This window comes from Carassius auratus, unplaced genomic scaffold (assembly GCF_003368295.1).
Source record: "Carassius auratus strain Wakin unplaced genomic scaffold, ASM336829v1 scaf_tig00214215, whole genome shotgun sequence".
Taxonomy (NCBI): domain Eukaryota; kingdom Metazoa; phylum Chordata; class Actinopteri; order Cypriniformes; family Cyprinidae; genus Carassius; species Carassius auratus.
In genome coordinates, this window is record NW_020527563.1 from 67,495 (window position 1) to 90,967 (window position 23,473).

Consider the following 23,473-nt stretch of genomic DNA (forward strand, 5'->3'; position numbering starts at 1 on the left):
GGGTATTTAAATCACGTGATGTGATTTGCACGTGTGAAATGTGATGTAATCAATATGTGATCTGAACACCAGTAAAGTATGTTTTGATAGCATTTGGTGGCTGGCCTCATGAATATATAACATTCTGTAAAACCACAAACTTTAAAATACTTTTTTCTTACTGGTGAAAATCAGATGGTCATCTCTGTTTTCTCTCAGGTACATCAGAGTGTAAGCTTCACAGTGAACATTACTCTCGTCAACGTAGTCCATATCAACAAGAAAAATATATCTTGACTCCATATAGTGGTTATTTTGGAAAAAATCCCAGGTATTTTGAGCAGTAGGATTATTAAAAAAAAAGTGCTAATACAAAATTAAATTATAAAATTGCAAACATCTATCTTTCAGTACTTTTTTTACTTAAGTACATAAATAATTGAGTACTTTTGTACTTTCACTTGAGTAAAATTGAAAAAGGAGTACTTTTACTTTTACTGGAGTAATATTTTATTATACGTATCTGTACTTTTACTCAAGTTTATATATTTAATTTTAACTTTTTATTCATCAAAGAATCCTGAAAAAAGTATCACAGGTTCCAAAATAGTATTTAGCAGCAAAACTGTTGATAATTCTAATAATAAAAATTCAATTAAATTATACATCGAAGAATCTTGAAAAAAGTATCGCAGATTTCAAAATAATATTTGATAGCACAACTATTAATAGTTCTAATAATAAATCATCATATTTTCATGATTTCTAAAGATCATGTGACACTGAAGACTGGAGGAATGATGCTGAAAATACAGCTGCACATGACAGAAATAGTTTATATTTTAAAGGATATTAATATAGAAAACATTATTTTATATATTTTATTTTGATAATTTAGAATTATTACTGAAATACAACCTTTTTTTGTTCAAACAGTTCATTGAACAAAAATAAATGAAGTACCTGAATCTGACATTGAAGTAAATGTATAATAATTAGCAAAGATGATTAATTTAGCGCTGTAAACGCGCGTGTGAGGGGCGGAGACGCGCCGCGAGCGTCAGACGCGAGTGAGGACCAAACACAGCAGAACGGTAGGGAACTTCACTCCTCTTATTATTTCTCTTTTACTATAGCGATTTATTTTTTAGATACATGATCTGAGTCTTTCATAGAGTTGTAGAGTTAATAGAGTTATTAGAGAAATAGTTATTTTTTTACATTCTTTGATCGAAGTTTTCAGATCGGCACTTCGAAGCATGTCTGAGATTTTTTAAATTTTAAATGTGTTGCTATTTAGGGTTTATTTTTCACCAGTGACAATCAAATTTTTATTAATGAGTATTACTTTTATATTTAAGTGCCTCTTCCTTAAAAAAAAAATAATTTTGACTCTTTAAACATCCATAGGAAAAACATTAAACGCAAAACTGATATGCATTCCTTTTATTTATATATTTGTTTGTACAGTTAGTCAAAAGTCATTGCCTAAATGCATCAAATATATATATATATATATATATATATATATATATATATATATATATATATATATATATATATATATATTATAAATCAATATTTAAATAAGACACATTCAAAACACCTGTAGAGTATTGCGGTGTACAAACCATACAGTGCAAACTATAAAAACTTGTCAGTCAAAGTGAAACACTGGGATAAAAAGTGAAAGTGTTACGTGCAAATGTTTGCAGATTTATTAACAATTTTGAATATGTCCGAAAACTAAAAACAAAACAAAATTCCACCTCTGCTTCTGGCTGTCTTCAATTTGATTGTTATGCAGCAAAACGCCACATATATAAATAAATTGTAAATACTAAATTAAAGACACACATAGCAGAACAATAAAGTTTACTCTATTCTTCGTCCAGTTCAACAGCCACTTACTTTCATTTCAGGAGAAACTGGGGAATTCAAGTGCTGTAGGCTACGCTAAATCCGACTGACAGGACTCTGAACTGCAGTTCTCATCTCGTTATAGATCAAGATAATTTATAAAGGTTTTTAAACGAATAATCGGAATATCAGATAGTTGACATGGTAAACAAGTTTGTTTAATAAAAAATGAAAAAAATAAAATAAAACGAATACCGATACATCTGTTAGTGGCTGCTGTGTGTCAAGCGACAATCATAAAAAAAAAAAAAAACGCGACAATGATGACGCGTCGCCATGGAAACAAGGGGTCAGTTAAATTTGTATTAATATTTGTAATTTAGGCGTGAAAAGGGTTGATTTAAAAATATATATATTTTCAAAGTAAACAACAATAGCCCAAGTTTAGTAAACATTTTTTGAGACTATGAAAAATAATTCTGCATCTATTTTTAGGTGTGCCAGCTGCCACTTTGGGTGGCACAGGCACACCGTGGCACACCTTTGGTTATGCCATTGCTCCCTATAATATATCACGTGCTCCGACACGCAGAAGCTGTGTCTGATTCATCATGAACGAACTGAGTCTTTTCAAAATAAACTTTAATCGGATCGCGAATCGCACCAAACGATTCGTTTACGAATTAGAATGATCCGATTGCAGCTGTTCTGGAGTCGACCACTCACTGATTCAAATGAATCGTTTAGTGCGAGTCTCCAGAAGTAAGAACCGGCAGATCTTGTGAGCGCGCGTGCGTCTGGTGTTGCTAAAACTCAGTTATTAATGTCGAAATTTAGGATTAATTATTGTAACTGAAAATCATATTTATGTCAAAATTGTCAGTTGTTTGGGAACTAAATCCGCTATTAAGAGTGATCTGTTTAAGCCCACTGAAATGCTCCAGTGCAAACGATGCAGACACATCAATCAGCGTCTCTGTGTTTTAGGTTAAAAAATAAAATAAAATAACCTTAAACTAACACAGATTAAATAAAATAACTCATGTAGTCCAAATTCCCCGCTGCCGTAATATTAACAGTTTTATTAAAATGCCATGACGTCTGTTTTTAAATTGTTTATCAACAGTAACGTTATATTGTTTGGATTAACTAGTCGAGTAACATTAGACAGACATGAATTTTTATTCATAACCGTACTGAAAATAAGTAAATATCGTAGCTGATGCTAAATGTCTAGCTAACAAGCTTGCTGGTGTTAACCTGGGGTAATTTTTATAAATAATGTCCAAATATTTTTATTCAACCACCTATATATGGGTCATTATACGAAAACGTGCCATTTTGTGTCCCTCAGGAAAAAAAAGCTCTGTAAATCTTAATAAAACATAAAAGAAATAGAATATTTTATATTTTAGTTTCCATAATGTCTCATAATATAAGAATAAATTATTTTCTGTTTCTTTGGTTTTTAAAGGATTTTAATCACATTTTTGTACAAAGCATCTTGAAGAAATGTTGAAAATGGCCTGTCCCTCAGTAAGATTTTTCTACTTCTACTTGCTATCGAGGCCAAAAAAGTCAAACTATCATAAAAAAACATATACTTGTATAAAGCCTTAAGTGTCAGTACATTAGTCATAAATGGATTTTATTCTTAACGTGTCAAATAAAATAAAAAAACACACAATTTAGTCGGGTCCCTAGGTTCTCGTCAACCCTGTTACTTTTTATAAAAACACCTCTTTAAAGATAATGGACTGTTCCAAAAGTTGCATCAGTTCCAGGAAGTGACATTATCTGACTTTCATGAAGTTGATGGTAGAAGACAAGTAAGTGTTCTCTTCTTTTTAATGAATTTTCTTTGAGGTTATGTAATGTCTGAAAGACAGGGACACGCTCATTGTGTCAGCCCTGTTACCAGAAAAGCATATGTTAAAAGGTTTTTTGTACATATTTAAAAATTTACATATATGATAATATTTAAGCCTCTCATTAAGGCACGTAATGTAGTGTCATTACCTATACCTCATGGCTAGTAATGGCCGGCAATAACCTTTTTCGTCAACCCTGTTACCGTCAACCCTGTAACCATTCCAGGGTAAGAGGGTTGACCCAAGTACGCTTTTGTGTGTCTTACCCATGTTGTATACACAAGAAGGGTTAAATCAAGGGCAACTGGACTAGGTACGCCCATATTTGAAGCTATTGCCTCTCATCCAAGGGGTTTCTTCATTTCTAAATGACTGATGGGGAGTGCCAGGCATTTAACCTCTGTGGGGTTGTCACCCCTGAGCCAACCCTTCTTGGATAACTATGACCTGGATGACTGAGAATTTTAACAGACATACTTTTCTTACAAATAGTATACATAATATACATGTTTTTACAGTTTTTATCCCTAAAAATCATGTTTTTTTATTTATTCTACTGATAGATAGGCTAAAATATGTTGAGGTTACTGATCTATACTGATACACACAAGTGCATTGGGTTTTATAAATGTGCTTTATAAATCAAAAGTCATTATTTTTTTTATTATGAGAAGTCAATAAATTAACAAGCTTTTCAGTTTGCATTTGGGATACTCTCCATACATGCACTCCATCCAAATAGTTTGAAAAAGTTTTCTTGTCAAAAAATAAATCAAGCTTGTGTGACTTGTATGATTATTTGATGGCGTGTGAACTACTTACATTTACAGTATGCTACACAATCATAAATAATCAGGGCTGGGGTGTAACGAAATACATGTAACAGCGTTACGTATGTAAAATACAAAATATGAGTAACTGTATTTCGTTAAAATTACATTTTAAATAAGGGGTAATCAGATTACAGTAACATCTGAAAACTATTTTAGATTACCAGTGATTACTTTTATTTTGATGTAATTTATTAATTTAATATTTAAGTTTGGGGATTTCAAACAATACCGCGACTGATTTTTTCCCGTTACAAGCACATAACGACACAAACATTCTCCTAGAAATCACACTATGCATTCAGTCAACAGATCCATACGAAGCATGCATAAAATAAAGGTTTATGAAGTCAAACAATAGCTTTATGTGGTTTACAGATGAACTTCTTTATTCATTCGAAATGTTCAGTATCATCTTTGGCTCGGTAATGCAAGTTCACGATCCAATTCGTGAACAGATGATTCTTATTCGTGAATCTTTTAAAATAATAATTTCCTTTATTTATTTATTTAATGAAACCAGTGTGGAAACCAATGCTTCACTAACGGGATAGATCTGGGTCAGGGTATATTCTGGCAAACCGTTTACCAATCAAGTTTCTCAATTGGCAAAGCAAACTGTGGTACACGCCACTACCAACACAGAATGGGTAAATCTGTGTTTTCTCAGCACAATATCATAGAAAGTATGAGGTTTGAGAAGTAGAAGGCGGGGCAACAGTTAAAACATTTTAAAGTTAAAGTTCATGCAAACAGATAAGTTTCGGTTTTTCATCATTTTTATGCTAAAATATCTCAATAGAGCCGTCTACATAATATGCTGATTAGTCATGTTGAATTAAAGGTTTATGAATGTCCAATTAAGACTCCATTACAACCATAATTGTAACTCAAACAAGCAGTATTATCAATACGGTAGCTGTTGTCAACCCTGTAACTGATGTGTCAACCCTGTTACTTGTATAATATTCTAATATAACTTAAAAAATGTAAATAAAAATGTAATCAATTAATTGTAAATGTTTAGTAAGAGAGGCTAATAATCCACTCAAAATTGAATTGAGGTGTTTAATTTTTGTTTCCATACATTTTTCTTAAAACAGAAGATGCTGGGAGAGTGTAATTTGGAAATGAACGTATTCATCCCCTTAAAAAAATAAAACTTTCAATATTCTCAATTCACAAACACTCTTAATGTAACAAGGGGGAGTATATCTTCCACAGTATATCAGATTTGTTCTATACATGTATTTAAAACCTTTTCAAAAAGTAATTAATATGTTGGTAACAGGGTTGACCAAAAACACACATTTAAATTAGTTAAATGAAAAAAATGAAAAAAATAAGATAGCCTGAGATGGCACGGCACATTTTCCTGAGAGGTAAGGATCTACTTAATCCAAAAAGGGGCTTAAAGATTTTCAAAACAGAAATTTGAAAATCAAACATTAAAAGTGGGAAATGGCACTTTTTCGTATAATGACCCATATATATATATATATATATATATATATATATATATATATATATATATATATATATATATATATATATATATATATATACACATCTGGGGAGAAAAGAAAGGATGTGATGTTCAGAACAGGCCTTATTATCATGTCATATATATAACGGTGATGTTCTGTAAAACCACAAACTTTAAAATACTTTTTTCTTACTGGTGAAAATCAGATGGTCATCTCTGTTTTCTCTCAGGTACATCACAGTGTAAGCTTCACAGTGAACATTACTCTCGTCAACGTAGTCCATATCAACAAGAAAAATATATCTTGACTCCATATAGTGGTTATTTTGGAAAAAATCCCAGGTATTTTGAGCAGTAGGATTATTTAAAAAAAAAGTGCTAATACAAAATTTAATTATAAAATTGCAAACATCTATCTTTCAGTACTTTTTTACTTAAGTACATAAAAAATTGAGTACTTTTGTACTTTCACTTGAGTAAAATTGAAAAAGGAGTACTTTTACTGGAGTAATATTTTATTATACGTATCTGTACTTTCACTCAAGTTTATTTATTTAATTTTAACTTTTTATTCATCAAAGAATCCTGAAAAAAGTATCACAGGTTCCAAAATAGTATTTAGCAGCAAAACTGTTGATAATTCTAATAATAAAAATTAAATTAAATTATACATCGAAGAATCTTGAAAAAAGTATCGCAGATTTCAAAATAATATTTGATAGCACAACTATTAATAGTTCTAATAATAAATCATCATATTTTCATGATTTCTAAAGATCATGTGACACTGAAGACTGGAGGAATGATGCTGAAAATACAGCTGCACATCACAGAAATAGATTATATTTTAAAGGATATTAATATAGAAAACATTATTTTATATATTTTATTTTGATAATTTAGAATTATTACTGAAATACAACCTTTTTTTGTTCAAACAGTTCATTGAACAATAATAAATGAAGTACCTGAATCTGACATTGAAGTAAATGTATAATAATTAGCAAAGATGATTAATTTAGCGCTGTAAACGAGCGTGTGAGGGGCGGAGACGCGCCGCGGAGCGTCAGACGCGAGTGAGGACCAAACACAGCAGAACGGTAGGAAACTTCACTCCTCTTATTATTTCTCTTTTACTATAGCGATTTATTTTTTAGATACATGATCTGAGTCTTTCATAGAGTTGTAGAGTTAATAGAGTTATTAGAGAAATAGTTATTTTTTTACATTCTTTGATCGAAGTTTTCAGATCGGCACTTCGGAGCCTGTTCGCGACTCGGTTGATTCAGATCGGCACTTCGGAGCCTGTTCGCGACTCGGTTGATTCAGATCGGCACTTCGGAGTTTGTTCGCGACTCCGTTGATTCAGATCGGCACTTCGGACCCTGTTCGCGACTCGGTTGATTCAGATCGGCACTTCGGAGCCTGTTCGCGACTCGGTTGATTCAGATCGGCACTTCGGAGCCTGTTCGCGACTCGGTTGATTCAGATCGGCACTTCGGAGCTTGTTCGCAACTCGGTTGATTCAGATCGGCACTTCGGAGCCTGTTCGCGACTCGGTTGATTCAGATCGGCACTTCGAAGCATGTCTGAGATTTTTTAAATTTTAAATGTGTTGCTATTTAGGGTTTATTTTTCACCAGTGACAATCAAATTTTTATTAACGAATATTAATTTTATATTTAAGTGCCTCTTCCTTAAAAAAAAATAATTTTGACTCTTTAAACATCCATAGGAAAAACAGTAAACGCAAAACTGATATGCATTCCTTTTATTTATATATTTGTTTGTACAGTTAGTCAAAAGTCATTGCCTAAATGCATCAAATATATATATATATATATATATATATATATATATATATACATATATATATATATATATATATATATATATATATATATATATATTATAAATCAATATTTAAATAAGACACATTCAAAACACCTGTAGAGTATTGCGATGTACAAACCATACAGTGCAAACTATAAAAACTTGTCAGTCAAAGTGAAACACTGGGATAAAAAGTGAAAGTGTTACGTGCAAATGTTTGCAGATTTATTAACAATTTTGAATATGTCCGAAAACTAAAAACAAAACAAAATTCCACCTCTGCTTCTGGCTGTCTTCAATTTGATTGTTATGCAGCAAAACGCCACATATATAAATAAATTGTAAATACTAAATTAAAGACACACATAGCAGAACAATAAAGTTTACTCTATTCTTCCTCCAGTTCAACAGCCACTTACTTTCATTTCAGGAGAAACTGGGGAATTCAAGTGCTGTAGGCTACGCTAAATCCGACTGACAGGACTCTGAACTGCAGTTCTCATCTCGTTATAGATCAAGATAATTTATAAAGGTTTTTAAACGAATAATCGGTATATCAGATAGTTGACATGGTAAACAAGTTTGTTTAATAAAAAATGAAAAAAATAAAATAAAACGAATACCGATACATCTGTTAGTGGCTGCTGTGTGTCAAGCGACAATCATAAAAAAAAAACGCGACAATGATGACGCGTCGCCATGGAAACAAGGGGTGAGTTAAATTTGTATTAATATTTGTAATTTAGGCGTGAAAAGGGTTGATTTAAAAATATATATATTTTCAAAGTAAACAACAATAGCCCAAGTTTAGTAAACATTTTTTGAGACTATGAAAATAATTCTGCATCTATTTTTAGGTGTGCAAGCTGCCACTTTGGGTGGCACAGGCACACCGTGGCACACCTTTGGTTATGCCATTGCTCCCTATAATATATCACGTGCTCCGACACGCAGAAGCTGTAGGTGTGTTCGACATCGGCTGCGGCTGGATGCAACCGATCGGCGAGAGTAGCCGCGTGCAGGTGGGGAGGAGCTGAAAACGGAGATATAAAGCCGGACACGTTGTGGCTCCCGTAGTTTGCTGCAATTACGTCAGTCATGGCAGATCACGTGGCGTTTGCTTACTTGATCGCAGATGAGCTGGAAGCAATAGAAAATCCATTATTTTTGCAATACATTGAGCACGATGAGCAACAAAGGTGAGTAAAGGTTAAATGTAAAAAGTTTATTTTTAAACAAATTATAGACACATTAGCAATTTAACTTTAAAGTTACTAGACCTATACATAGAATCGGAAAATTTTATGTTGAATAAAAACACTGTATCGAAAGTCTAAAGTATTTGCAATGATGTAATGGGTGTTTTTTGTAATCAATAGCTCTTGTTGCTTGCCTTTTAACAATAGTTGTTATTATTTTGGTTTAATTAGAGAGAATGAGTTTTACTCAAATTTTAACACTTCTGTGTATACTAATTATTTAATTAAAATCCCTATTCAACATAAAACCCTGATAATAAATGTTTGACTAATGTTACATGTGTGTTCAGGTAGGCTACATACTGTAGCCTATATAGTGAGTACAATTCCTCTTGTTCTTATATAGAATGGTTCCAAAAATAGCCAATTTTGTGGAGGATGTTGTCCCTCTCTACAGTCTCTCAGAATTTAGAAGTCATTTCAGGCTTTCCAGAGAACAAGTGGAGGTTTGTACTGGACTGGTTAATATAAAATTCATTGAACTATTACAAGTGTTAGCATGTTGTCTTGATTACCTATTTTTCTACCTTTGCAGGATGTCATCACTACCCTTGGTCCTGTGTATATGAATTTACAACAGACCAAACTGCCACTCACGAACAGTGTTCTTGCCTGCCTTTGGACATTGGTGAATCAGGAGTCATATCGTGGGGTGGCAGATAGATTTAACATGTCAAAATCCACTCTTGCCAAGCATCTCCATGAGTTTTGTTACAATATTAACACATACATGGCCCACCACATATCCTGGCCCAGAGGTCAAAGGCTGGAGATGTCAAAGTTAGGCTTTGACACAGCAGGTTTCCCCAACACTGTATGTGCGGTAGATGGGTGTCACATTCCTATAATGAGACCCCACTGTGATAATCCCCTAGCATACATGAATAGGAAACAGTTTTATTCTGTAAATTTAACTGGGTTTTGTGACAGTCAGCGGCGCTTCTGTCACATTAGTGTGGGTCACCCTGGGAGTTGGCATGATGCCAGAGCATTTCGCTTCACAGAAGTTTGTCGTGTTCTTGAAGAAGATCCTCATTCACTTGTTCCACAGGGAATGCACATAATTGGGGATTCTGCCTACCCTTTGTTGCCTCAACTTATGAGGCCTTATAGAGACAATGGCCATTTGTCTGCTAGGCAAAGATATTTTAACAGAAAGCTCAATGCAGCTCGCGTGGTCATTGAGCATGCGTTTGGCATTCTAAAATCTAAGTTTAGGAGGCTCCATTACCTGCAAATGAGAAGCATTTCTAATATCAGCTCAGCAGTCTCAGCCTGCTGCATTTTGCATAATCTTTGTTTAGAGCCCAGTGATCAAGTTGTTGTGGTAGGTGATGGTGTTGATGATGAACCATACCCCCAGCAACCCCACAACACTAATGCATGTCATTATAGAGACCAGATTTGTGGCCAGATCTAACTTGTGTGTATACTTAACATACAAAACAAAAGATGAAAAGTAAAGATTTGAATGTTCAGAAATAGTCAACAAATGAGAAAACAAACAGATTGTTGAAATAAAGAAATTTGTTTTATTGAACAAAATTAGTTTGTCATTAGAAATGTTTTTTTTTTTTGGGGGGGGGGGGGGGGGGGGGGGCAAGGGACATTTTGGGGAAAGGTGTAAATCAAAAGAGTTAACATCTATAGATTATAATTTTATTGGGGTTCATGTGGGTTCTGTAATAGATGCATAATTTGCGCTTGTCTTTTCCCCATTTTTTTTAGCTCCTCCACAATAGTTCCCAAGCTGGTCACCATCTTTTTTTCAAAGGACCTTCTCCGCCTCTCCTTAAGTCGCCGCCATCTCTCCAGATCTGGCCTTACCAGGGACTCAAGCACAGCGGTCCTTCTCTCTGCATGCTCTTCATAAGAGTCCAGGAATCGTAAGGGTTGTGGTCGTCTTTGCCGCCTTGTGATGTTTGCATTTTGTATGGTTGCAGTTCCTGGCTGTTCATCCATACTAGCACCTACCAGCTGGTCTTGAAGAGAAGACGTTGTGGGCCTGCTTGTGGAAGAGGTCTCTTCCAAACCCAGAGGTGTGGAGTGAATGGTGCCAGGTGGTGCAGTACCGATCCCCGATGACCCAAATAACTCATCCATTAGCTGGTGGGGGTGGATGTAAAATGACCAATGTTTCAGTCATGTAACACAGGACAATGTTATTTCAGAAACAAAGTAAATCAGTCTTCAACTTACTGTATAGTACTCCCAGGTGATCTTCCCTTCCCCAGTGGCACGACGCCGGTCTTTCACTCTCTTATAAGTAGTTAACATGTTTGCTAGTTTTTTTCGAATTTTCTCACTTGACAAGTTGTAGCCCTTTAGTGAAAATAAGTTTTGTATTTTTTTATAGAATGCCATTTTGTTCCGAAAATAAAGGTGCTGATGAGTTTTTGTAAGGTCCAGTAGAAATAGTGTCATTGTATGTGTTATTTCTGTAAAATGGAGGGGATAAGGAGAGAAATAGATCAACAAAGAAAATTATGTAATTTAACAACAGTATTGCCATTTATCTTCCTTACAGTATTTGATGCAATACCTTGAGACTCGTGCCTGTCTGACTGGAAGGAAGGGGATGAAGGTTGAATGGATGCTGAAGGGTTTCCACACGCTGCACCAGATTGCAGAGTGGAAGGTGGTGGGTCCTTGACAGTGGAGGTAAGTAGTAAAGGGGGCTTAGTGGTAGTAATGGGGCACTGGCTGGTGGATGGTGGAGGTGGTACAGGGGGCTTAGTGGTAGAAATGGGGCACTGGCTGGTGGATGGTGGAGGTGGTACAGGGGGCCTAGTGGTAGTAATGGGGCACTGGCTGGTGGATGGTGGAGGTGGTACAGGGGGCTTAGTGGTAGAAATGGGGCACTGGCTGGTGGATGGTGGAGGTGGTACAGGGGGCTTAGTGGTAGAAATGGGGCACTGGCTGGTGGATGGTGGAGGTGGTACAGGGGGCCTAGTGGTAGTAATGGGGCACTGGCTGGTGGATGGTGGTTTCACAAAACTGAGGTTTAGGGGTGTCAGCGACCTAGTGGAGGTAGTGGGACATGGAATAGGAGGTTGGAAAAGCTTTGCAGCACAAGCTGGGCCACTGAGGAGAGCTGTTTGGAGAGAAGATTGTAGATGTGGTCAGTTTCACTCAAGACTTATTTCCTGTATATTCTGGTTCATTAAGTAAATGTGTACCTTTTGTTTCAACAGCTGATACTTTCTCCATGACAGAGGAAAGGAACATTTGATCTGGGGGAATAAGTGATAAATAAAAAACTTGCACAAATCATTGGTGACTTGTAATTATTTCACAGTCATGTGGTTTACTTACCATTTTGCATCCTTTCAGCGATGTCCTTGGAAACCGTTAGCATGACAACATTGCCTTTGCTGTCTAACACATTAATGGTTACATTGTCCATTTTGTTGTGTGTTACACAGGGTAATGCAGGTTCTTTATATATCCTAAGGAATCATGGGACCATAGCCAACACCTGTTCCATTCATTATTACTTATAGTTAGCAACAATTGCAATTACCCTTTTAAGTCCACTTTCAGTTTTGGCTCAACATTTGTATCAGTGATTTCCATTGTTTTCATGATTAAGTGATTAAGTAACTCTATGTATTAATGGTATTAACACGCGTTTAAGATGTGTGTATAAGTGGTGTTTTGGAAGGGTGTCTTCAATATAACATATTGGATATATACTTTAGCAGTATGACATGGGTGTTTCTGCTAATACAAAATGATAAAAGTAACCTTTAAAAAAAAAGTGTTTTTTAAGAAGGTTTCAGCAACAAGATTTTCAGTACCCTCCAGCTGAGCTCTTTTTAACATTTTAAACATAACACCACTGATTTTCATATACAGAAAAGCACAATTGTGTTGGATTTACATTGTGATTTAGACCAACTATTTGAAAGTGAACAGAATGTTGTCAAGTTGTTAAGTTGAAGTTACAGCAAGTTGTTAGCAGTTTGCTAACCACATGCAGGTGAAGTATAAACACAGCAAAATAAACTAAAGAATATGAAGAAACCAAACAAATGGAGGAACATAATGTATTATTTGTATAGGAGCATACATTTATGACCACATTAGATTGTATGCTTTTAAGATTAACATTTTAGTTCTTAAAAATGCTCATTTGAATAGGTTATGCTGCTGAATACTGTAAAAGGTCTGTATAAAAAAGAAAGTCATGCAAAATAAACATACACAAACTTTATATTAACAATAAAGTAAATACAGTAAAACAATATTTAATAAATATGATTTATAAGATGAAGACGACATAAAAACGTATTGAACTGTTTTAAAAGTCCATATGAGAATTTCTGAAACTGAAGCCGAATCGCAATAAACTTGAAACGCACGTCATCTGTGTCATCAGTGAATCCAGCCAATCGTGGATCAGTTGTGTCGTCATCAGAATCTGTGCAGCCGCTCTTCAGAAGCTGCGCTGGCTGAGTTCTCCGGCTACTCTCGAATCGCTCTCGTGGTACTTTGACGGCACACGTCACAGTCACGTGGCGTCAGCGCTGTATCAAGTCGGACAAAATTTCTAACCGGCATGCACTGCTTCAAGTCAGCCGACGATCGGTTTGCGCAAAACTGCATGAAGTCGAACAAGCCTTGTGTCTGATTCATCATGAACGAACTGAGTCTTTTCAAAATAAACTTTAATCGGATCGCGAATCGCACCAAACGATTCGTTTACGAATTAGAATGATCCGATTGCAGCTGTTCTGGAGTCGACCACTCACTGATTCAAATGAATCGTTTAGTGCGAATCTCCAGAAGTAAGAACCGGCAGATCTTGTGAGCGCGCGTGCGTCTGGTGTTGCTAAAACTCAGTTATTAATGTCGAAATTTAGGATTAATTATTGTAACTGAAAATCATATTTATGTCAAAATTGTCAGTTGTTTGGGAACTAAATCCGCTATTAAGAGTGATCTGTTTAAGCCCACTGAAATGCTCCAGTGCAAACGATGCAGACACATCAATCAGCGTCTCTGTGTTTTAGGTTAAAAAATAAAATAAAATAACCTTAAACTAACACAGATTAAATAAAATAACTCATGTAGTCCAAATTCCCCGCTGCCGTAATATTAACAGTTTTATTAAAATGCCATGACGTCTGTTTTTAAATTGTTTATCAACAGTAACGTTATATTGTTTGGATTAACTAGTCGAGTAACATTAGACAGACATGAATTTTTATTCATAACCGTACTGAAAATAAGTAAATATCGTAGCTGATGCTAAATGTCTAGCTAACAAGCTTGCTGGTGTTAACCTGGGGTAATTTTTATAAATAATGTCCAAATATTTTTATTCAACCACCTATATATATATATATATATATATATATATATATATATATATATATATATATATATATATATATATATATATATATATACACATCTGGGGAGAAAAGAAAGGATGTGATGTTCAGAACAGGCCTTATTATCATGTCATATATATAACGGTGATGTTCTGTAAAACCACAAACTTTAAAATACTTTTTTCTTACTGGTGAAAATCAGATGGTCATCTCTGTTTTCTCTCAGGTACATCACAGTGTAAGCTTCACAGTGAACATTACTCTCGTCAACGTAGTCCATATCAACAAGAAAAATATATCTTGACTCCATATAGTGGTTATTTTGGAAAAAATCCCAGGTATTTTGAGCAGTAGGATTATTTAAAAAAAAAGTGCTAATACAAAATTTAATTATAAAATTGCAAACATCTATCTTTCAGTACTTTTTTACTTAAGTACATAAAAAATTGAGTACTTTTGTACTTTCACTTGAGTAAAATTGAAAAAGGAGTACTTTTACTGGAGTAATATTTTATTATACGTATCTGTACTTTCACTCAAGTTTATTTATTTAATTTTAACTTTTTATTCATCAAAGAATCCTGAAAAAAGTATCACAGGTTCCAAAATAGTATTTAGCAGCAAAACTGTTGATAATTCTAATAATAAAAATTAAATTAAATTATACATCGAAGAATCTTGAAAAAAGTATCGCAGATTTCAAAATAATATTTGATAGCACAACTATTAATAGTTCTAATAATAAATCATCATATTTTCATGATTTCTAAAGATCATGTGACACTGAAGACTGGAGGAATGATGCTGAAAATACAGCTGCACATCACAGAAATAGATTATATTTTAAAGGATATTAATATAGAAAACATTATTTTATATATTTTATTTTGATAATTTAGAATTATTACTGAAATACAACCTTTTTTTGTTCAAACAGTTCATTGAACAATAATAAATGAAGTACCTGAATCTGACATTGAAGTAAATGTATAATAATTAGCAAAGATGATTAATTTAGCGCTGTAAACGAGCGTGTGAGGGGCGGAGACGCGCCGCGGAGCGTCAGACGCGAGTGAGGACCAAACACAGCAGAACGGTAGGAAACTTCACTCCTCTTATTATTTCTCTTTTACTATAGCGATTTATTTTTTAGATACATGATCTGAGTCTTTCATAGAGTTGTAGAGTTAATAGAGTTATTAGAGAAATAGTTATTTTTTTACATTCTTTGATCGAAGTTTTCAGATCGGCACTTCGGAGCCTGTTCGCGACTCGGTTGATTCAGATCGGCACTTCGGAGCCTGTTCGCGACTCGGTTGATTCAGATCGGCACTTCGGAGTTTGTTCGCGACTCCGTTGATTCAGATCGGCACTTCGGACCCTGTTCGCGACTCGGTTGATTCAGATCGGCACTTCGGAGCCTGTTCGCGACTCGGTTGATTCAGATCGGCACTTCGGAGCCTGTTCGCGACTCGGTTGATTCAGATCGGCACTTCGGAGCTTGTTCGCAACTCGGTTGATTCAGATCGGCACTTCGGAGCCTGTTCGCGACTCGGTTGATTCAGATCGGCACTTCGAAGCATGTCTGAGATTTTTTAAATTTTAAATGTGTTGCTATTTAGGGTTTATTTTTCACCAGTGACAATCAAATTTTTATTAACGAATATTAATTTTATATTTAAGTGCCTCTTCCTTAAAAAAAAATAATTTTGACTCTTTAAACATCCATAGGAAAAACAGTAAACGCAAAACTGATATGCATTCCTTTTATTTATATATTTGTTTGTACAGTTAGTCAAAAGTCATTGCCTAAATGCATCAAATATATATATATATATATATATATATATATATATATATATATATATATATATATATATATATATATATATATATTATAAATCAATATTTATATAAGACACATTCAAAACACCTGTAGAGTATTGCGATGTACAAACCATACAGTGCAAACTATAAAAACTTGTCAATCAAAGTGAAACACTGGGATAAAAAGTGAAAGTGTTACGTGCAAATGTTTGCAGATTTATTAACAATTTTGAATATGTCCGATAACTAAAAACAAGACAAAATTCCACCTCTGCTTCTGGCTGTCTTCAATTTGATTGTTATGCAGCAAAACGCCACATATATAATTAAATTGTAAATACTAAATTAAAGACACACATAGCAGAACAATAAAGTTTACTCTATTCTTCGTCCAGTTCAACAGCCACTTACTTTCATTTCAGGAGAAACTGGGGAATTCAAGTGCTGTAGGCTACGCTAAATCCGACTGACAGGACTCTGAACTGCAGTTCTCATCTCGTTATAGATCAAGATAATTTATAAAGGTTTTTAAACGAATAATCGGAATATCAGATAGTTGACATGGTAAACAAGTTTGTTTAATAAAAAATGAAAAAAATAAAATAAAACGAATACCGATACATCTGTTAGTGGCTGCTGTGTGTCAAGCCACAATCATAAAAAAAAAAAAACGCGACAATGATGACGCGTCGCCATGGAAACAAGGGGTCAGTTAAATTTGTATTAATATTTGTAATTTAGGCGTGAAAAGGGTTGATTTAAAAATATATATATTTTCAAAGTAAACAACAATATCCCAAGTTTAGTAAACATTTTTTGAGACTATGAAAAATAATTCTGCATCTATTTTTAGGTGTGCCAGCTGCCACTTTGGGTGGCACAGGCACACGGTGGCACACCTTTGGTTATGCCACTGCTCCCTATAATATATCACGTGCTCCGACACGCAGAAGCTGTGTCTGATTCATCATGAATGAACTGAGTCTTTTCAAAATAAACTTTAATCAGATCGCAAATCGCACCAAACGATTCGTTTACGAATTAGAATGATCCGATTGCAGCTGTTCTGGAGTCGACCACTCACTGATTCAAATGAACCGTTTAGTGCGAGTCTCCAGAAGTAAGAACCGGCAGATCTTGTGAGCGCGCGTGCGTCTGGTGTTGCTAAAACTCAGTTATTAATGTCGAAATTTAGGATTAATTATTGTAACTGAAAATCATATTTAGGTCAAAATTGTCAGTTGTTTGGGAACTAAATCCGCTATTAAGAGTGATCTGTTTAAGCCCACTGAAATGCTCCAGTGCAAACGATGCAGACACATCAATCAGCGTCTCTGTGTTTTAGGTTAAAAAATAAAATAAAATAACCTTAAACTAACACAGATTAAATAAAATAACTCATGTAGTCCAAATTCCCCGCTGCCGTAATATTAACAGTTTTATTAAAATGCCATGACGTCTGTTTTTAAATTGTTTATCAACAGTAACGTTATATTGTTTGGATTAACTAGTCGAGTAACATTAGACAGACATGAATTTTTATTCATAACCGTACTGAAAATAAGTAAATATCGTAGCTGATGCTAAATGTCTAGCTAACAAGCTTGCTGGTGTTAACTTGGGGTAATTTTTATAAATAATGTCCAAATATTTTTATTCAACCACCTATATATATATATATATATATATATATATATATATATATATATATATATATATATATATATATATATATATATATATATATATAGATACATCTGGGGAGAAAAGAAAGGATGTGATGTTCAGTACAGGCCTTATTATCATGTCATATATATAACGGTGATGTTCTGTGTGGTGTATTTGGGATAATGTGTATATATGCATGATGAGCAGTCATTGGTTCCCATGCCTGGGAAGAGGGTATTTAAATCACGTGATGTGATTTGCACGTGTGAAATGTGTTGTAATCAATATGTGATCTGAACACCAGTAAAGTATGTTTTGATAGCATTTGGTGGCTGGCCTCATGAATATATAACATAAATTGGCGACGAGGATAAAGTGTGAGAAGACATGGCGCAAATCGGAAGATTGGATGAGTATAAACCGGAAAATGAGTCCTGGTCTGCATATATTGAACGAGCGGAATTGTTCATGATTGCAAATGATGTGGATGATACGAAGCAAGTAGCGACTTTGCTTAGTGCTGTGGGAACGTCCACATATGGATTACTACGGAATCTGGTTCAGCCTGCGAAGCCAAAGGATAAAACGTTTGAAGAAATTGTGAACATTCTGAAGGCCCATTTTGAACCAAAGCCGTTAATAATAGCTGAGCGTTTCCGATTTCAGCGCTGTGTTCAAAAGCCCCATGAAACTGTGTCCCAGTATGTTGCTGAACTGAAACAATGTGCATCTAAATGTGACTTTGGTGCAAGTTTGGATGAGTCTCTACGTGATCGTTTTGTCAGCGGAATCCGAAGTGAAGCATGTCAACGAAGATTGCTTTCGGAAGACACACTCACTTTTGCACGGGCACTTGAAGTTGCTCACAGTATGGAAACCGCAGATCGAGATACGCAACAGCTGAGGAAAACAGAGGTTTCAGCGACAACAGTGCATAAGGTAAATGCAAAGACTGTTTATAACCAGAGACAATGCTATCGCTGTAAAGGGAAAAACCATAATGCACAGGAGTGTTATTTTAAAAACTCTAAATGTCACAATTGTGGAGTGATTGGGCATATAAAGAGAGCTTGCAAAGTTAAAATGAAGTCACATCCTAACAGTAAATATGCTGAACAACAGAACAAGCACAAAGTAACAGCTTATATGCATGCTGAAGAGCCGGAGCTGGAAATGTTTTCCATGTTAAGTGATACTGAGAAACAGTCTTTCCAAGTAAATTTTACTGTGAATCAGCAGGATTTATTGATGGAGATTGATACAGGAGCGGCTGTAAGCATCATTTCACAACAAGAGTATAGACGATCGTTTGCCCATTTGCCACTGGAGGGAGCTAGAGTCAAGTTAAAGACCTACACCGGTGAATGCATTCCAGTGTTGGGTCAATTCACGGCTACTGTACAATATGAGGATCAAGTGAATGAGTTACCACTGATCGTAGTCAAAGGGAATGGTCCAAACCTGTGTGGGAGAAACTGGCTTCAGAAAGTAAAACTGAATTGGAAGATAATTCGACATGTGAGTAAGCAGCCTGGGTCCATTCAAGAAGTGCTGGACAAATATAGTGAAGTCTTTAAGGATGAGCTGGGCACTTTAAAGGACATTAAAGCCACTATTTCAGTGAAACCAGATGTGCCACCCAAGTTTTTTAAAAGTCGTCCTCTTCCTTTTGCTATGAAAGAGCGTGTGGAGAAGGAAATTGATAGACTGGAAAAAGCTAATGTTATATCCCCAGTAAAATACAGCGAGTGGGCTGCTCCAGTTGTTCCTGTTATAAAAAAAGATTCCACAATTCGCTTATGCGGAGACTACAAAGTCACTGTTAATCAAGCTGCCAACACTGAAGTGTATCCCTTGCCACGGATCGAGGAAGTGTTAGCCACTTTGAGTGGAGGGAAGTTGTTTTCCAAGATTGACTTGGCACAAGCATATCAACAAGTCGTGCTGGATAATGATTCTAAGAAGTATACGACAATCAACACTCACAAGGGATTATATGTGTATAATCGTCTTGCTTTTGGCATCAGTTCAGCCCCTTCCATTTTTCAACGAATAATGGAAAATTTGATGAAAGATCTGAAAGTAATTGTGTATTTGGACGATTTGTTGATCACAGGTAAAGATGAGCAAGAACATCTAACAAACATTTGCAAAGTCTTACAGCGTCTTCAAGAATCAGGCTTAAGAGTAAAGAAATGTAAATGGGAGTGGGGACAAACACGGATTGAGTACCTGGGTCATGTGATCGATGAAAAAGGGGTGTATCCGACAAAAGACAAGGTAAAAGCTATTCAAGATGCGCCAGCACCATCAAATGTGAAGGAACTACGAGCTTTTTTAGGTTTGGTAAATTATTATGGACGCTTTGTACCACAGCAGAGCACAGTGTTGGCACCACTGTATAGACTGTTGAAAGAACAAACTGCTTGGTGCTGGGGGAAAAAGGAACAAGGTGCTTTTAGTAGATGTAAAGAATTGCTCACCAGTGACAAAGTGCTAGTATACTATGATCCACAACTGCCTTTGACTTTAGCATGTGATGCTTCCGCTTATGGAATTGGTGCGGTGCTTCAGCACATCATGCCAAATGGTGACGAGCATCCCATTGCATATGCTTCACGTACTTTGTCCCCTGCTGAAAAGAAATATTCACAGATTGAGAAGGAAGCTTTGAGTGTGATCTATGGAGTTAAAAAATTCCATCAGTATCTTTGGGGAAGATCTTTTAATTTGATAACTGATCATAGACCATTAGTGACTCTGTTTGGTGAACATAAGCATTTCCCAATGATGGCAGCTGCTCGCATTCAGCGGTGGGCGATAATTTTGTCGGCATATGATTATCATATCATGTATCGCAAGGCAGAAGATCATGGAAATGCAGATGGCTTGTCACGAATTCCATTACCTGAAATTACCGATGTAGGAACAGAAGCCATTTCAGCAAATATCAACACACTTTTGACAAACCATCTTCAAGAAGCTCCTCTAAATGCAGCACAGATTGCCAGAATGACAAGAACAGATCAAGAACTTTCTAAAGTGTTTCGTTATGTCATGGAAGGTTGGCCAATTGAAGTGTCAGATGATTTGAAAGTATTCTACGCGAAAAGAGATGAACTGTCAGTAGAACAGGGATGTCTGCTATGGGGCACACGAGTGATTGTACCATTCAAATTTCGAAAATCAGTGTTACAGGAAATTCACTCAGGACACCCTGGCATTGTTAAAATGAAAGCTCTGACTCGTAAATACGTGTGGTGGCCTAAAATTGATACGGATATAGAAAGAGTTTGCAAGGAGTGTCAAATCTGTCAACAAGAACAAAGAATGCCAAGTCACGTCCCTCTTCATCCTTGGGAATTCCCGGGTGAGTGTTGGAAAAGGTTGCATGTGGATTTTGCTGGTCCGTTCTTGAACAACATGTTTATGATCATTGTTGATGCTCATTCTAAATGGTTGGAAGTTTTTCGTATGTCACAGATTACTTCTCAAGCTACTATTACCAGATTGAAGAGATTGTTTTCTGCATATGGATTACCTGAACAAATCGTGACTGATAATCCAACTACTTTTACTTCTGATGAATTCCAAAGATTTGTGAAGCAGAATGGTATTATGCATACCAGAAGTGCACCAAAACACCCAGCAACAAATGGTTTGGCAAAAAGATATGTCCAGACGTTCAAGAGGGGTATGAAGAAATTGACTAATGAGCAAATGTGCATTGATGATAGACTATCTTTATTTTTATTGCGCTATCGCACAACTCCTAATTGTACCACAGGTCAGTCACCATCTGATTTATTTTTAAAGAGACACATCCGCACCAGGCTGGACTTCCTGAAACCAAACATTCATGAGACGGTTCGCAGAAAACAGTATTTGCAGAAAAATCAACATGACTATCGGGCAAGAGAGAGATCCTTTGCTGTGGATGATTCTGTTTTCTTGCGAAGTACAGTGGGAGGAGATCCGAAGTGGTTATCTGGAGTGATTACACAACAGACAGGACCTGTTTCGTACAAGGTACGTGATCCAGCATCGGATACTGTGTATAGACGGCATGGTGATCAATTGAGACCACGCACTTCGTCCTCAGAGATTCCAATGCCACCGAATGAAAAGGAGACTGCTCAATCTGCTGAATCTAATGATCAAGCTCAAAATGCTGAACTCAATGATCAAGATTCTGGATTTGCTGGAATTCCAGGTACATTTGACTCTGAGGTACCTTTTGAACTAACAGAACCCCTGATTCCAAGTCCAGGGGGTCTACGGCGCTCTAAACGAACTATTAAATTACCACAGCGTTTTAGAAATTGAGAATTTGAACACATGTGGTGCTTTTGAACTGATAATGTGGTGTATGATTTTTAATGGGGGAGGAAATGTGGTGTATTTGGGATAATGTGTATATATGCATGATGAGCAGTCATTGGTTCCCATGCCTGGGAAGAGGGTATTTAAATCATGTGATGTGATTTGCACGTGTGAAATGTGATGTAATCAATATGTGATCTGAACACCAGTAAAGTATGTTTTGATAGCATTTGGTGGCTGGCCTCATGAATATATAACATTCTGTAAAACCACAAACTTTAAAATACTTTTTTCTTACTGGTGAAAATCAGATGGTCATCTCTGTTTTCTCTCAGGTACATCAGAGTGTAAGCTTCACAGTGAACATTACTCTCGTCAACGTAGTCCATATCAACAAGAAAAATATATCTTGACTCCATATAGTGGTTATTTTGGAAAAAATCCCAGGTATTTTGAGCAGTAGGATTATTAAAAAAAAAGTGCTAATACAAAATTAAATTATAAAATTGCAAACATCTATCTTTCAGTACTTTTTTACTTAAGTACATAAATAATTGAGTACTTTTGTACTTTCACTTGAGTAAAATTGAAAAAGGAGTACTTTTACTTTTACTGGAGTAATATTTTATTATACGTATCTGTACTTTTACTCAAGTTTATATATTTAATTTTAACTTTTTATTCATCAAAGAATCCTGAAAAAAGTATCACAGGTTCCAAAATAGTATTTAGCAGCAAAACTGTTGATAATTCTAATAATAAAAATTCAATTAAATTATACATCGAAGAAATCTTGAAAAAGTATCGCAGATTTCAAAATAATATTTGATAGCACAACTATTAATAGTTCTAATAATAAATCATCATATTTTCATGATTTCTAAAGATCATGTGACACTGAAGAACTGGAGGAATGATGCTGAAAATACAGCTGCACCATGACAGAAATAGTTTATATTTTAAAGGATATTAATATAGAAAACATTATTTTATATATTTTATTTTGATAATTTAGAATTATTACTGAAATACAACCTTTTTTTGTTCAAACAGTTCATTGAACAAATAAATGAAGTACCTGAATCTGACATTGAAGTAAATGTATAAATAATTAGCAAAGATGATTAATTTAGCGCTGTAAACGCGCGTGTGAGGGGCGGAGACGCGCCGCGAGCGTCAGACGCGAGTGAGGACCAAC

At 35.4% G+C, this 23,473-nt stretch overlaps 2 protein-coding genes across 3 annotated transcripts; both read left to right on the plus strand.

Moving 5' to 3' along the window:
• On the plus strand, positions 1 to 22,622 carry LOC113091551 (uncharacterized protein K02A2.6-like). 2 transcript variants are annotated; one of them, XM_026257132.1, is made up of 3 exons: positions 1 to 121; positions 18,306 to 21,322; positions 21,462 to 21,574. In XM_026257132.1, exons 2-3 carry the CDS (start codon positions 18,340 to 18,342, stop codon positions 21,464 to 21,466), a joined length of 2,988 nt encoding a protein of 995 aa, XP_026112917.1. In that variant the 5' UTR covers positions 1 to 121; positions 18,306 to 18,339; the 3' UTR covers positions 21,467 to 21,574. The 2 variants fall into 2 exon arrangements, with proteins under 2 accessions (XP_026112917.1, XP_026112916.1); XM_026257131.1 differs by having other exon boundaries at positions 18,306 to 22,622.
• Positions 8,885 to 10,538, plus strand: LOC113091553 (protein ALP1-like). The gene is made up of 3 exons (XM_026257135.1): positions 8,885 to 9,058; positions 9,465 to 9,564; positions 9,654 to 10,538. The coding sequence occupies exons 1-3, from the start codon at positions 8,958 to 8,960 to the stop codon at positions 10,536 to 10,538; spliced, it is 1,086 nt and encodes a 361-aa protein (XP_026112920.1). The 5' UTR covers positions 8,885 to 8,957.
• Positions 22,623 to 23,473: the final 851 nt, after the last annotated feature.

Bases quoted from the DNA above. Each gene is read 5' to 3' on its own strand.
- LOC113091553 (XM_026257135.1), top strand. From the start codon at position 8,958: ATGGCAGATCACGTGGCGTTTGCTTACTTGATCGCAGATGAGCTGGAA. The intron at 9,059-9,464 runs GTGAGTAAAGGT...GTTCTTATATAG, and splicing joins GAGCACGATGAGCAACAAAG to AATGGTTCCAAAAATAGCCA. The intron at 9,565-9,653 runs GTTTGTACTGGA...CTACCTTTGCAG, and splicing joins TTTCCAGAGAACAAGTGGAG to GATGTCATCACTACCCTTGG.
- LOC113091551 (XM_026257131.1), top strand. From the start codon at position 18,340: ATGGCGCAAATCGGAAGATTGGATGAGTATAAACCGGAAAATGAGTCC.